Genomic DNA, 16933 nt, shown 5'->3' on the forward strand with positions numbered 1-16933 from the left:
AGCTGTGTTAGTTCTAAAAATTATCCGAACTTGCCTGTTCTTTATGCAAAGGATAAAAATCAGCTGAGGAGCTGGTAGTTTGGAGACACCCATGTGATTTCTCTAACCTCTGATACTTAACAGTCTAAAAATAGTTACCATATGGGATGTCTTTATTGTGAGGACAGCCTCTGCTACTTGAGAACCTTTCTGTGTTTAAGCACTTTCTGTGCCTAAACATTTTTAGCTATTTCTTCAACTAGATGAAGTTGTCATATGGCTTTGAATGAGAGCTGCTGTCATTGTCCACAGATCTAGGAGGAAAGGGAGTTATTTTTTCTTAATTTAGTAAGGGTGGATATGGCAGCATTCTGTTTGATCTTTTTTTTTCCTACTGGGTCTGTTTTATATCTCAGTTAAAAACAAAATGTAAAAAACTTTGATCTTACACCAGTGAAAAATGCAACAAATTTTAATCTTAACACCTGACTTGTATCTGTTTCAAGCCTGTCTGTTACAGTTGTTTAACCTTCTAGCAAGCTACTGAGAATTTGTGGCTTCATTGGAGGTTATTCAGAGATGTGCCTGACAGACCCTACTTCAGTAGTTGTTGTTCTTGCTGCTGTAGGGAGTTCACAGACTGCTGAGAGAAGTAAAAAAGCAGTTGATGCTTGGCCTATGCTGAGTCCATTTTCCAGTATACGAACAGAATAATCCTTACAGAGCAGTTGCATGTCCTTTCAAGATGCACAGTAAAGAAAGCAAAATCTGAACTTGCACATACTTGTGTGGCACAGGTTATAATTAGTGTATGTAATCTGTCTGGTATTTTTCTGCTGGCAGTTTGTGGTGGGTTTGTGAGAAGTTACCAATAGTCTACTTTTTGCAAATTGGAAATAATTGCTGTACTACAAGCTCTTTTCATCCTCAGTCAAATAATGCTTGATGGCAGGTGCTTGGTGTCAGGATGCTGCTCTTCATGTTTTACTTGTGTGGTATCATAATCTCACCCTCCTTTTGACCCTGTCTTTCCTGATGGCATGGACTTTCTCTAAGTGACTTGTAGGTTTGTGATTTTAACTTTGACTTTAACTTTTCCAGCCTTCCCATGCAGTGGCTTTTTAAAAGTTTTTGCAATATCAGGCTCCAAAGCTTTGGTACGGTTAAATGAACTTCTTCAGTCATGAGTCTCAAACCAATGTTCTTTTAATAATTTTTTTTTTCTATAAATTAACAAGCTTACTGCAGATGCAGCTACTGCTAGCCTTAGGCAACTAGTCCTGGTATGCTCTCTCTACTTAGAGCAAAAGAGCTGTAAAGCTTTTGCATTACCCATTATGCATAGGCTGAGCACTTACAGATCTTTCAGCTGAGGCACTGTCTTGCAGAACTGACTTGCAGGTAACTTGTAGTGATGATGTATTTTGTACAGTATTTATGCAGGATTTGTAGTAAGAAAGGTTTAAATTCCCTTTTCCTTACTGCTGTTGCTAGAAAGCATACTTGAACCTATTTTTCTACTACTTTCCCCAAAAACTTTTCAAAGCAATGAATAAACTTGTGAAGGTTAAGTTGAACATTGACTGAAAGGTCCATTTAATGTAGAATGGTATAACATGCCTGCAGAGTGAAATAAATAGATGAACATCCTTTTTGACTTCCGAGTTGGTTTAAAAATAACCTAACAACTCTATGTTCTTGTTCTTTTATCTTGTACCTATATAATGGGACAGTGAAATACAGTTTTGATCTTTCAGGCAGAGATGTGTGGGTCATTGATAATCAGGGCTTCAGGATTTAGAGGTGCTGGTCTGTGTATTAGGAAACAGGTAGAAGACAGTTCCAATATATTTTGACTTCTTAAGTAGTTACCTACAGTGCAAAAAAGGAAAAAATCCTTGCTTTCTGGCTGTGAGACAATATAGCACTTTGTATAACTGACTGCTTTAAAATTTTGGCTATCCTGACTATGAGTTCATTTCCAGAAGTGGATGATTGTTTGTCTTATGCCTATGTCCTTATGTTCTTAGTTACGCTGTTCTTTTAAATGCCCACATTTAAAATGTGGGCAGCAGAGCTTAAATGAACAGCCTGTCCAAATGAATAGTGTGTAGTAAATAGTTTTCTACCTGATAGGCTTTCCTTTAGAGCTAGATTGTGCTGTCACCTAATGAAACAGACTGTTTCAAACTCAGAGCTGCTTCTCTTATAATTTGTTGAAGAATCTGTTTCAATGTAATCTGGATGGCACTTTGGATGGCACTTTTTTGCAGATGGGATCTATGGAAGTTCAACTCCTACAAACTGCTTTAGTGTAACTTCTACCTTTTTAACTGTTTGGGACTCCTGTGTATATTTAGTGGGAATGTATGATCATATAGGACAGTGAGAACCCATATCTGATACCAGCAAGGACATTAATACTGACAATAGCAGTTTGTTCAGACTTCTCCGTAGCACTGATGCCTTTTGACCTGCTGTCAGCATGTCTCCAGTGCTTACTTCTTATTTTTTTTTCTACTGTAGTAAAACACATTCTTTACTTGATGCTGGTAAAGTGTATGTATAAGTACCCTATACTTTTAGAGATTCAGTATAAACCACTGCAATCTTTCTTGCAAGATAAAGGTGCCAGGAGGGAAGATGCATACTGTTTCTGACCAGCCTTTATTAATTTATTGATGCCTTTGCTTCACAAGACATCCCCTTCCCTCCTCAAGCATAATGTTCACCCTGTGAAGGTGGACTTGTTGCTGTTTTGGAAGTAATTAGTGTGAAACAAAAACAACTTCCAAACTCAGATTCCTCTCTCCATGTCAGAGGCATGTCACAGCATAAAATCCACCATCTGGTTTATTTTGAGGTATTCAGCACTTGAGAGGTCAGCCTTTGAGTGCCATGGCAAATAATGTGACTTGTCAGTTCTGCTATAAAGGGTGCTAGAGACAAGCAAGGTCTTAACTTCCTGATCTTGAACTTGGGTGCCGGGTGAAAGCAGCTGCCATTCTCCCATGCCTCAGGGTCAGTGCATTGCTGTAGTGAAATGGTAATAAAAATATGCAGGTTAGCCCATATAGGAAGCAAGGGTATCTTAAGTCCAATAGCACCAGCATACTATTTTCCACCTGTTGATGTTCTCAAAGTAAATTTTTGGTTGCTGCTGTACATCTGATTTCTCTGTCCAGGTTCTTTTTTGTCCTGTAGTATGTGTTACAGGGAGATTTTGGGGGCATAGGGGACTTGCTAGTGCTTGATGTGCATTGATACAGGGCAGGAAAGTGTAAGTTTACTCAGAGCTGTGTGCTGTTGGACTGACTTCATTCTTGCTGTTGTGCTATCTTGAGACTTCTCACAAACTTTTTGTAAACAATTCTCTTGATTTTTTTTTTTCCTTTGATATTAAAGTTTGAAGATATGCACAGGAGAATAAAATTGGGAAAGATGATTCTGAGTATTTGGGAGCTCTGTTGCAGTGGTGTACTTCTGACTACTGTTTCTCGCTATTGAATTAGGCATATAATTAATTTTACTATGAAATGGGGTATTACTTCATTTTTTGATGCAATGATTAATACAGTGAAGTCAGCTTTTCAAAACTAATTTGAAAGAAAATTACGTAATCTAGAATTTGCTGTTACAAGGTCTAGATTTCAGTAATATGCATATACAATGTTTAGTGGGTTGGACATAGATAATAGAAATGTCTACTGCATAAATACCAAGTGGAAGTTTTAATAGGTTTGGGTATGACACCTAGCGCAGGATAATACATGAAATAATACAGCATAAGAATCAAATAAAAACATGTAGGTTAGCCCATGTAAGGAACAAGGGTATCTTAAGTCAATTTAGTGATACGTAGTTTAATGGAAATTGGAGTACTGGAAAACACTAGAGGTGGAAGACAAATTTGATACAGCTTTCCATGAACAAAAGGCTAGGAGAAAGAGCTAGAGTGTATGGAAGCCAAATGGCCCCCAGAAACTTGGTATTTTCTGGATGCAATGGTAGGAAAATATGATTAGCAGTATTAACTGAGGCACATGACTCTTAGATTTAACAAAGGGTTCTCAGATCTTAGCTGCTGTGTTTCTCTGTTCTTGAATTTATGTTTGGGCAGGGATTCCTATCCACAGAGGTCAGAAACCTTAAGACTTGGGTAAGATTTCTGTACTGACTGAAATCAAGAGCAAGATTATTTTAAAATAGGAAAACTTCTTAAGTATCCATCTCTGCATTTTTAGTTGGATTATACAAATAAAGATTTCTGCACATAAGTCATCTCAGTACAGCATATGGATCTGTCATGTTGTGTCTGTGTTGCATTATTCATTACTCATGGTATAGCAGGATTAAGAAATGAGGTTCTCTTCATCTGCTACTGGAAGTCTGTGCTGTATTCATGGAACCGCAGTGACTTCTGGCTCCTGGTGGGGCAGGCAGGGAGGAGTCCTAGCTGTCTTTAAGTTTTTTTTTTTTTTTTCTAAAAGATGTGATTATTAACTTCAGACCATTAAGAATGCTACTTAGACTGCATAGTCAGTCTTTATCTGTAATAGGTGTTCAGAGTAAACTGGCTTTGGCAATATTTTTCACATCAGTATGAATTGTCAGACAAGAATGGCTTGTTGATGTCTTCACTCTTCCTGGGTGATCTTAAATCTTTTTTTAAGAAGTGAAGTAATGGAAGCCTCGTAAGGCTGTAAGTGAAGTCTGAAAGTCTGAGCTGTCTTGACTGAAGAGGGCAGAAAATGCTGACTGGAAATGTGTTGGTTTGGACAGTGTTCCTTTTGCTCTTCCAACCCCTCATGCCCGGCTGTGAAAGAATTGTGCAGCTCAAGTCGGTTGGTGCCACCAATCCCTATTTTTTTGCCTTACATGCTACTTTGAGGCCTTTCACCAATGAGGGAAGGCAGGTATTTAGTATTTGAATAGCGTTTAACATCTGTAATGTGATCCTAGGTCATTGAAGCAATTTTGGACAACGTTATGTCTCAGGCTGTTCAGGTAGTTTGTTTGCTGTCATATCTCCTGTAATGCTGAGTTCATGGCAAACTCCGGTGCTTCTTGCCCTCTCTTGCTAGTTGAGCTCTTGTCTTATTGAAGATCTCTTCTTCCCCAGAAGGTTTAATGGAAGGTTTAATTTCTCCTGTGCAAAAATGACTTGATTCTATGTGTATGTAATGGTACATGTTTGAGTTTGGTTTGAATACTTTTTCGTGTTGGACATAGCTTTGCTTGTCATCAGTTTTAGAACTAAAAGAAGGATGCCATCTCCAGCTTGTGACATGGCTGGCTGTCAGGCTACTGGTGATCTGGGCTAGTGGAGACGTATGAGTGCGCCTGCTTTGTGTTGCTGTCCCAGCCTGACACCATTTTGAAAGGACTTGTAAAGAAGGGCATGGAGGAAGGGAAAGGCATGGAGGCTGCTGGTTTTCACTTTCATCTGCTTGCCATTTTTCCCTTTTTGTATGGGGTTGAGGATGTCAGTTGCTTAGGTCTAGCTAGCTGTGTATGTGAGGGTTTAAGGGGTAGGGATATTCAGTCATGCAACTTCTTCCTTGCCTATTCTACATTTGAGATCTAAGTTTACTGTGAGAGAACAAAAATTCCACTGAAGGGAGTAAATGGATGGGATTCATCCTGTGGTTTGAAGGGTAGGGCTGTGATGGCAATACCAAGTTCTCAAAATCTGGCGCTCCGGGTCTGCTGGAGCATGCCTGTGGTGGAGTGTCTATGATACTACTGGGTTTTGGGCCCAACCATCTCTCCAGTTTACCAGGGAGCAGTAAGAGGAGTGCTGCCATGAAAAATCAGCGGAGCAGAAGTATTCCTCAAACCTTGTCATCTTTAGCCTGGAAGATAGGTTCTGTCATCCATTGCTGGGTCCTCCATTGCACTGAGGAAAGTTGGGTGAATGATGGACAAAACCTTTTAGCTATGTTCTACTTCAGGGAGAAGAATGGGAGAGTAAATGGAGTAGTGGGTGACCTTGAAGTTGGCACATGCTTTCTTGATCAGGAAGAAGCTGTTTTTCTAACTTTTGTTTTTAAATTTGGGCATCTCTTCAGAGTCAGACTAACCTGGCTTGCTTCCCTTTCCTGGCTATTGGTAAAGCTTCAGATTTTGAAATTGCCAGTGGTGCAGAAGGATGTAACTGCAGTGTGAAAGAGGAAAAAGTTTTACACAGCCCAAGCGGAATAGTGAGGTAAATGCTGAAAAATGGAAGTAGACATCCTAGCCAGTTCAAGTGGAGCAGGTGCTGTATGTCTAAAAGTGGATGTTGACTTTGAAATCCTTTAAGCTATCAAGATGCTGTATTTGAAGTGTCCTCAAGTTGTCTCCTTTCACCCCATTGAATCTACTTTCTTCTGTAATTCTCAGTAGGCTCAAGAGGACTGCAGATGTATAAGGCTGAAGGGAAATATCTGCAGTAAGATACTGTTAATTCTTGCAGGATACATGTGGATTTTGACAGAATTCAATTGCCTTGGAGAGCATTTTGCTAGAAGGCTGGGAGGTAGCACATGAGACTGGGACACCATACGCACATGTTTAAATGAGTAAGAGCAAAAACTGTAGTTGGCAAGATTCTGTGAATGGTAGGGTGCAGTTGAAAAGTCTGAGTGTGTATCCTTTCCTTTAAACAATGGTCTCATTTAAAGTATCGATTAAGTCTGGAATTGTTCACAACTTGTTTGTGGTTTGCTATTTGTTTTGGGCCTGAACAGCTGTCTGTGTGATCCAGTGATAGTTTTGGTAGAACTCTTGCTGAACATCAGCAATATTGGCTGTGTTCAGACAGGCTCAACTTGACATTAAGTTAGGCTTTTGAATATAACAAAAGTAATTGTTTCTCCTCAGCTGGCTTTAAGTTTTTTTTAAATGAAAGAGGGTGATGAAAAGGAAGAATATAATTTTGTGCTGAGTTCTTTCATCCTGTGTGTAAGGTAATTAATGCTGCATGTTGATGCTCTCTTGCTTAGGGAGTAAGTGGTTATGCTGGTAGGAGTGGTTATGTGTCTAAATTGACCTGAATAATTAGGAACATAAAAATTGTTTTACTTTAGTAGTCTCACTTGAACTGATCACTTAACAGAATGCAGGTGTTTGTTTTCTTTAAAGACTATTAGAGTTGATATTTCTAGTGTGGTTTCTAAGATAACTTAAATTACCCTGTCCATTTCCCTCCCATTACTCCAGCTGATGAGGTAGGTAGTAATTGCAGTCGGACAGAAGAGCCTCCTGTGTGGTCTCTAGTCCGTTGTCAAGCAATGTCCTCACCTTGTTGTTCATACACTATTTTTTCAGAACTGCTTGTAAATTTTTATGCTGGCTTCTTTTCTAATACACTGGAAGCATTAGTGCAGCATCGTTTGGAGCATCCCATAGGTTCTTAGGTGTCTTACAGGCATGCCAAGAGTTTCCAAAAGCATTGCATACTGTGTGGAGACTTTTTTAATCTGTGTATACATTTTTAGTGTTCCCTGTAAATTTTTACATTCAGTAGATAAACTTGCCCTTTCTTCCTTCTGTCCTTTTAGTGCAGTTACCAGGACTATCAAACTGTTCTCCTGATAGCAGAATTCATGCCTGTACTGATGGCTGTTTCTTGTTCAGCTGTCTGCAGTTGAGCCCTTGTCTTCTCATTGCCTACCTGGAACGGACAAGTCTGTCTAGCTGCCTGTTCATCCTTGCTGAAAGCTTCTGCAGATTAACTTTTGCAGCACCAATCACAAGGATTAATTAAAATCCTTTTGCTTATATCCCGTAAGACTTTTTTCATATCTATCTTCCATCTCTTCACTCACTTTCTCACCATGCCTTTGAGGCCAAGGTATAGAAGTGTTAAAAGGTATTACTTGTTTTGTGATTCATAAAGGAGCCAGTGTGAAAAGCATTCCCTTCTAACCTGTCACCTTAGAGAGGCTATGTAGTTGGCTTTTAATGTTGCATAGGGCTCCTCTGCTTTCTGGTTTTACAGTTGCCTGCATTTACATTTGTAACTTTGTAAGTTACTTCAAAAATTTTGAGACCACTTTATTATCAGAAGATAGTTCTAAGTTTTCCGTGAGGTTTTTGTTTTGTCTTTGATCAGTATTGTATCACAAAGTTGTTCCTCATAACTTTGCATAAATCAAGAGATACTCTGCTGGTTGGTTCTCTTGGGCTGAGTAAGTTTTCTCCTGGAGCAGTATCCTATCTAGTTGGTGCCATAGATTTTTCAATAGTGTAATGGAGGAAATGACACAAATGAATGGACTTGCAAGTGGGGAGGGCTGCTAATGGAGAAATGCTGGTTTATGCCATTTTAAAATAGCAGTGAAAACACGGACTAAGAAATAAGCATGTGCAGACTCACCAAGTACAATACATGTTGTTGTTAATGTGTGGACATCAGAGTAACCATCTAGCTGTCCTTGACAACTATCCTTCCTACAGGGAAACTGAAAGAGTGAGTAGTGTTTTGTTCTGACAAGCAAGGTTGTTGACTGAAGAAATACCCTCTGGCCTGTATGTGCCTTTACCTATAAAGAAATTTGGGATGTTCTAGCAGCCTATGTAATAGTTTTTGCATATGCTGGATTCAACAGCCTCCATTATCTCTTATTTATTGTACAGCTTTTTTGAGCATGCACGAATTAATGCTGTGCTGTCATGCAGGCTCATAAGATATTTGAGTATTTGAAGAAAAAAAAGACCCCTTCAAATTAACACTTAGTAAAGATAAAAATCAGTAAAGAGGAAGCATTAAAAACTGCAGCTATTCAAAGTGCAAATAACTATGCACCAAAATACTTTTTTGGAGGTATTAAAAATTTTTTACCGAGTTCTGTTTTTAAAGCAAAATTCAGCATCTGGATTCTGTCAGGACTATTGCCTTTCACTGAGCCCTCAAATAATGATGATTTCTTTTTCTTTTTTGTTTTAAGGTGTTTAGCAACACTCCTCACAGACAACAGGCGGCTTATCCGTGCTAAATTACCTTCATTAATGTTGTGAGTCAAAGTAGGTGGTATAAATCTCTAAAACACACTGCGTATTTAAATTTAAAAAAAGATAACTTTATTACAAGCTGAGACTGAAGTTCTGGTTTAGACTGTCATATGTGGAAGGTATAAAGGAGATGGTACTCAGCTGTGGGGTTCTGCTATATGGTATTATGAAAACAATATTTGTAACATCTGCTTATCCAATAGCAACATGTGATAATTCTTGCGTGCTTCCATTGCACTGTCTGTACCCAAGAGAAAAAAGGTCAAATACTGAATTCTAAAGCATGTTTCGAAAGTGTCCTGGTGTGTAACTCTTTAGGAGGATCTTCAGGAGCATGTTTAGGATCTTAGGATTTTATCAAGAGCATTGTATCAGCTGTGACCCTTGAGGCTAAAAGCATCTCATGGCGCAGCTTCAGTTGCCTCTGAACACTGGTAACCTGCTGGAGGAGGCAAATGCTTTTAATATCTGTTGTCTGGCTGTCGCCAAAATTGGGAATAAACCTCTTAACACCAATGTAGCATTAAAAAGCAGGCATTCTCTTTATTGCAGCGCTGGATGCACGGGGGATCCTTCCACCTAATGTGCATACCAGTTTAGACAGATCTAGGTTCATTTATACAGTATATCTTTTCCATATGCATAGGTTTTCACACTACTAGGCGGGACTATGTTAATTAGTAGCTTACGTAATGATGATTTAGGATAATGCATGCTCAGTTTTTCACGTGGGGTCCTCTGGTGGTCGCTGGTTGTTGTAGACCCCAAAATCATGCTTTTCAGGTCATGAATCCAGGGTCATTCTTCCTTTTAAGGCTTAATTTTCTCCATTGTTAAGCATCACGTGCTAGAAGATCCGGTTTCACCAGGGTATTCTTGGGTTTTCTTTTGTTCCTTCTTGGTTGACCCTTTGAACTCTATTCTTTACATGTTCCTCACTTATTTTCCAACATGGCCACTTAGATTCAGGGTGCTGATTTTTCTGTAATCACCTTAATGTAATAGTACCATTCAGTTTTGGGCCCTCCCACTACAAGAGGGACATTGAGGTGCTGGAGCGTGTCCAGAGAAGGGCAACGAAGCTGGTGAAGGGTCTGGAGCACAAGTCTGATGAGGAGCGGCTGAGGGAGGTTGGGTTGTTTAGCCTGGAGAAAAGGAGGCTGAGGGGAGACCTTCTTGCTCTCTACAGCTACCTGAAAGGAGGTTGTAGAGAGGTGGGGGTCGGTCTCTTCTCCCAGGTAACAAGTGATAGGACATGGTCTCAAGTTGCTGCAGGGGAGGTTTAGACTGGATATTAAGAAATTTTACTTCACGGAAAGGGTTATCAAGCATTGGACCAGGCTGCCCAGGGAAGTGGTTGAGTCGCCATCCCTGGAGGTATTTAAAGGTCGTTTGGATGAGGTGATTAGGGACATGGTGTAGTGGTGGTCTTGGTAGTGTTAGGTTTACGGTTGGACTCAATGATCTTAAAGGTCTTTTCCAACCTATACGATTCTGTGAGTCTGTGAAGTATGTAGCTTAACCAAGGTAGGCATCTGTGCAGTGATTTTTGTGTGGTGTCTATAAATACAAGTAAATTTCGTGTATAAAACCTATGTGAAATAAATTTTTTTCTCAATGATAGGGATGCACAGGTGTGAATTAAAACAGGTAGTAGAAAGGTTTTGGGCAGAACTGTGATGCACTAAAGGTTTCTCCCTAGCATGTGCACCTGAGGTGGTAGCAGTGATAGACCACTGTGACTATTGTTTTGCTTCATCTTGCTAGTTCTGCTTTATTTTCTAAAGCTCTCATAAAAATCTACTGTTGATATAATTGGAACTGTTATATGGCAACCAGAACTAATCGTGTAAATCATATGGCTTTTTAACTCCTGATGTCTTTGGTCTTTAAAAAAAAAAGCCTAGTTGTTTCTCTGCTAGGCAAACCTTACACATGACTGACTTGAACTGCAGCTAATTAGAAACGGGGATCCACAAACAGTGTTTAAGAGTGTTTGGATATAAAATCTTAACTGTGCTTGGTGAATTAAAAGTAAGTTTATTGAAAGGTAGATGGCTCCCATGCACTGTATGTTAAAAAAGGGAACGACTCACTATTGCTGAACTGAACAACTTTGTCTTCAGTTCTTCTTCCTTTCAGGACTGTTAAAGAAAGAGCAGATTTCCTTTTCCAACTTCACTTAATTGTTCTTGTCTTAATCTGAATGTATTATAAGACAAACTTATATTTCTTTAGTAGGCATAAGAGCCCTGTTTCCTGAACTTACTGGTTTCTTAGGTTTTGAATGCAGTAATTGCTAGCAATTTTAATAATGTGAAGTGTGATACTATCTCTGAGGCTAATAGTAAAAAATTGTATTAGCTTCTTTAATGGTACTGGTGATTCTTCAGTAGGTCAGTATTTTAAAACTTTTTTTGAGACTATTCACAGCTCAAATTCTATGTTAATGTGCCATTTTAATCTTAAAGTACAGTGTTTAGGCTGGAAACTGATTGTTAAACTACTTTTTTTGGTGTAACTAGCTATATCCCTTATAATTTTTCAGGTCAGTTAGAAGTGTAAGTAAAAGGGTAAGAACTCTAGTTTTTCAAAGTAGATGTAAAAGAGCATTCTCTACAGCTTTGAAAGTAATCAAAAATGGTAAAAGAATTGGTAGAGCAAAACTTGGTTTTGAGACATAATGGTGTGGTAGAGAACTGACTTGCACATTGTGAGTACCTTGTGGAACAGTTCTGTGAAGATGGATGTGTTATGCAAACTGGAAGTACTTCAAAGGAGAGGTGCTCTTTGCTTTTTTGAGAAGTGCTGCGGTGTTCAAAGGCACAGTGAAGAGTACACTGAAATCCTGTGCACACAAGTAAGCTGTCCTGTTGGAGTTTTCCATCTGCAGCCCATGGCTCACAGGAAGCAAATAATCTATCAGGTCATGCTGCTTTGAGAGCCGTAGAGATACAAATATATCTTATGCATGTCATTACAGTATCTGTAGGACAGAGAATTTTGTAGACTGCTACTTTAATGCAGTCTCCTTAATAAAGCTTGTCTGGACTTGAAAGTCTCAACTGACTTCTTGTAGTTTTTCTTCATGTAATAAGCAGTTCATCAAACATACTTGCCTGTATAGCACGGAGAGCTTCAGAAGTGCGGTTGTTAGCATTGGTTTTGGGTTGAGACCAGAGAGAAGAATGGCTTGCAAGCTGATAGCAAAGCCTCAGTATTTTGCATAAAAAGAGATGATTAAAGGTCTTTGTCAACCTAAGTTAGAAATAAAGACCAGACATGAAGTCAGCTAACCATATGGACTTTGGTAGCAAACTGAAATGAAAACTAATTTACACTGTTTTAAAACAGGAAAGTTGTTTTGAAGTATGTGTTTACAAACCCTGGATGTAGCAGCCTTCCAAAATCTGAGTCCTTGTTTTTTTTATCACGTTTAGACTTACCTCATCTGCCAACCAGGGGCAAGAAGGATCTCTTGTATTTACACCAGTCTCAAGCTGTGGCAACAGTCAGGAGTCTTCCTACTTGTGCCAGTGTTGTGGTTATATTTAACATCTGGATTACTTGTAATCATCTGCAAATGGCCCATTAGCTTTTGTGGTATCCTCCTAGCACTGTTCAATTCAAATCCAATTGGGTTTGCAAATGATTTATTTAAAAACAAACAGCAATGTGCTTGGGGACAAAAATAACCCTTATGAAGAACTCTCTCGCATATTTTGCGCCAGTTATTCCACTTGGGAAATCCTTGACTCTACTACCACTTCTATGTCCAGTGGTACTCTTAAAGAGCTATTGCAAGGAAACTTACTGAATACCATCTGTGCAAGATTTTAATTTACTTAATGTTTAAAATCTAGGATTTTAAGAACAGCATTCTGGCAAAGTAGTTTATCGTCTTGTGTATTTTTTTATGGGCTGGGAAAGGCATGTAAGGGGAGCTGTTTTTTCAATGGTGCATGGTCATCTTACATGCTAATGGAAAATCGACTCACTGTGTTTTCTTTGTTTCCTCTTCCTTCAGTCTTGAAGATGTAAAACTTGTTTTGTGGTATAGTTCCTTTTAGGCATGGTGTGGTTTTGGAGGTAGTTTCCAGGGTAGATGCAGGGGTAACTAGACTGCATTATCTTTTAAATCTTCTTAAAAATAAGCATCTTATTTCATGTAAGAAAAATAACTTTAGAACTGAATTTGGAAAGATTAGATTGGAATTGCCTCAAATCCAATTAAGCCACACTGCATGGACGTGCTGGGAATATAAATGCAATTACTGTAAATTTGTACAAACTGATTTGTTGCATTATCTTGCTAATCTAACATACGGTACTTTTTGTGTCCATATTGCAGACGGCAACTCCAAACTAACATGGCAGTCAGACTGTGTGATGTGGCTTCTCTGCTTAGAAGTGGTTCGTGGGCAGCAGAGCCTTGGACTGGGGTCTGTGGGATTTTTCTTAAATTCTGTAGGCTACTTTTTTACATGTTAATAGTGCTGAGGCCATACCAAACTCTTTAATCTCCCATTTGGAATGTTAACTCTCTTCTATGTTTCATTATAGGCTGTAGGTTGTGTCCCTATTCTGTGAGAGCCTAGAGCGCACTGGCGTACCATGACAACTTTTTCTATAATATGGTGATCTCCTGTAGAAATTATACTGCAGTGGCTTGCCTTTCTTCTAATGTCAATTAGATTTTAGTACTAATTCAAAATACCCGGTGGATAATTGAAGAGTAGTATTGTACTAAAATGGTTTTGGTATGGTCTGAATACTAAATTGCAGTAACTTTAAAAACCTGTATACTGTGTATTTATGATTACTATTTTAAAAGTATATTTACAAGTCTTATTCTAAGAAATTGTTTGAAAACTGTAAATTTATCTCTTAAACTATTTTTCTGGGTGGAAAATATTTAGTAACTGCTGAAGAAGTGCTTTGTGTTTTATGAACAGTTGTATTCAACCTATCAATGGAATATGCATTATTTGTAGAACATATTAGTATCACTTTATTCAGAGCAGATGGTTCTATAGCTGAGAAATGCTGTAATTTCAGCACAGACAGGCTACTGCAGCTGTTCACTTGAATGCTGGCTTAGGATCTCATTCTTGCCACCTGAACATGAAAATAAATGTGCAATTAAGTGAGGATTGTTTGTTGTCCTTACTAAATCCTGCTAATTTTGATCAATGAACACTTTAAATCTGAGAAAAAAGAAAAAGAGGAGGGGGGGGGGGAAAGCAATCCTAGAGAACCTTAGTCAGAGCACAGCATTTGTGGCTACTAGCTCTGCCAGATATACTAGTGTTTTGAAAAGTAATTTATCTTAATTGGGATCATCTACTTTCTCATCTTTTCAGCAGACTTGTTTTATCACAGTGCCAGGAGCAGGTTACCCCTTGGACTTTGCCACAAGGGAAGAAAATGTCGTTTCAGTTGTAGCTCCTCAGGAAAACTAGATCACATTTTTATGTTAAGTGTTCTTAATAGATGCATCTTCCCTTTTTTGCATTGTGCTGAAGTAATCTCTTGGTAAATATGTCTGTATGCAGAACATAGAAATGCGTTCCCAGGAATGTCTGAATTGTAGTTTAAGACACTCAACTTACCCCCTTTCATGTTTTTAGGAAATTCAAGTTTGTACTCCCTGAGTACAGTTGACCTAATCAGCTGTTTGGGTATGCATTGATTTCATATGCTGCTTTGAACAGGACAGTTAGGACAGATAACCTCCAGAGGTCCTGACATTACACTGCAGTTTTACAGTAGGCTTTTTCGTGTAAGAACTCCTAGAAATTTAAGTACGAGGTTGGATTTCAGTGATTGCTGGATTTTTTTAGTGAAACTTATTGATGAGTCTTGCTTCTGTGTTGAAATGTTTATTACTGGAGAACTAATTTATAGAATTGTCTGTTGGATGTTGTCCTATATGGTTGGTCTCAAACAGGGTAGGCTTCCCAAGTCTCGGATATTAGGCTACCATTTAAAATCCACTGTATTTACCAATGGTTACCATTCAGTGACTGACTGAGATGGCAGAGAGCCTTTTGTACATGTGGTAGCTTGTGGGCAAGTACTGACTGACACTTCTTCAAATGATTGCAGCTGTATCTGCCAATCATGCAGTCAGTTACTTTGAGGTGAAACACAGTAGTTCCTGGAGTGGTGATCGCTCCCTTATTTTGATGTCTAAAAGCAAATCAAGTTAAAGTATCAAATTTAACTGTTCTCAGGGTGCAGGAGAAGGAAGAAGTGAAAACCAGGAATTGTCAGTTTAATAAAATAAAAGCATTTAGAAACATACTTCTAACCTGTGGTGACAGAAGGTTGACTTAGAGGTTATAAAGGAAGAGTTTGTTTTCCATCCCAGCACATTCATATATCTCTAAGCTTCTCTAAATTACTAATCTTGCTTTCTGCTATTGCTTATGAGAAATAGGCTCAGGATACAGTTAACAGCCACATCTTTTTGAAAACAACCACATACTATCACTTTAAAAGCTATATTTCATATCATTTCAGTTATCATTTCTAAGTTAATAGACCTGATTACCCTTGCAACAGGCCAATGCTGCTTGGTAACTTCTATACTAAAAAGGCTGTGATGCCCCTAAATGAAGGGAATGGGGGAGGATGGAAACTAAGCTTTGAGTGTTGATTTCATTGAGAGAGCTCCTAGAAGATTTTAGCGACAACTTTATTTGCCTGCAACTTTTTAAAGTATTGCCTTGACTAACAGTTAAAATTCTTCTGTATTGATGGGGGTTTTTTGCATATAGAGGCAGTATATGGCCCTTGCAGTACCACTTCTGCATAGTGACAGGTCTTTAGATTCTTGTCTGGACTCTAGTAGATAATATGAAATTTGAATTTTGAAATACGGATTTTGATGGTTCTTGTTTTCTGTGTTTTTCAGCAGGTAATTGCTGCCATGGAAACACAACTGTCTAATGGACCAACTTGCAATAACACAGCCCATGGTTCAAACACCATAAACAATTGCTCATCACCAGTTGATTCTGGGAACACAGAAGACAGCAAGACCAATTTAATAGTCAACTACCTTCCACAGAACATGACACAAGAGGAGCTGAAGAGTCTGTTTGGCAGCATTGGTGAGATAGAATCCTGCAAGCTTGTCAGGGACAAAATAACAGGTATGTTGGTTTTGGGATTTCCTGCATCTTTTCATTTTCCAAGCAGTGAGCTGTCAGATGGTGTTTTGCAATTCTCTTAAATCATGGAATAAAGGCAGAAGAAACCAGTGCTGATGTTCCTAGTCAGAAGGAACTTAGGTTCATCATTACGTAGATTTTACACCCAAAAATTGTCTATATCTGCATTTCATCGAGGGTTGTATGAGTGCTATAAATGCTAACAGGGCATTTAAGTCCTCCGAGCTTTAGAGTCTCTGGAAAGAGGATTCATATGTGGAAAAGCAGATATTTGTACAAGGTTTACTTGAGGTTTTATTCAGCTCCATTGGAATCATGACTTCATTAGCTGTAGTTGATACAAAACTTCCTTTTTGAGGGATGCAGGTAATTAAGCTTGTACCTTGGGAAAAGGGTGGACTTTATTTATTCAGCTTTGTAGGTAGAGCCACTTTTGCATTGCAGCACTTGAGCAATTTCTTTAGGGTGCACACTTGAATCAGTATGTGCTTTGAGAGTGCAAGTATGAACTGCAGTGTGATGTATTCTGTTAGTACTTTATTTTAGCAACAGCTGATGCACAGGTTGCATGTATTTAGACCAGTTGTTTAACTTTGAAAGAACTACCAGATGGATGCCTGCACTTTAAAACAAGAATGAAAGGATAGTTGGCAAAGTTCAGTTTGTCTCGTCTCCATTTTTCTACTCTAAGCTCTCTCAAATTAAAAAACATTTCAGTACCACTTATGTCGACATTTCATTAGTTTTGTTCAGAAATGTTGACTTTGCTACTTTATTTC

General features: G+C 38.7%; 1 protein-coding gene across 2 annotated transcripts in view; it reads left to right on the top strand.

The window, feature by feature from the left end:
• ELAVL2 (ELAV like RNA binding protein 2) overlaps positions 1-16933 on the top strand; it is a 106444-nt gene that overhangs the window by 32650 nt on the left and 56861 nt on the right. Inside the window, exons 2-3 of one of the 2 annotated variants that reach the window (XM_075527450.1) lie at positions 13328-13418; positions 15896-16136. In XM_075527450.1, coding sequence (XP_075383565.1) covers positions 13347-13418; positions 15896-16136 — 313 coding nt within the window. In that variant the 5' untranslated portion in view covers positions 13328-13346. The remainder of the gene's footprint in view (positions 1-13327; positions 13419-15895; positions 16137-16933) is intronic. The other variant, XM_075527451.1, reaches the window with a different exon arrangement.

Source organism: Mycteria americana, chromosome Z, assembly GCF_035582795.1.
Source record: "Mycteria americana isolate JAX WOST 10 ecotype Jacksonville Zoo and Gardens chromosome Z, USCA_MyAme_1.0, whole genome shotgun sequence".
NCBI classification, from domain to species: domain Eukaryota; kingdom Metazoa; phylum Chordata; class Aves; order Ciconiiformes; family Ciconiidae; genus Mycteria; species Mycteria americana.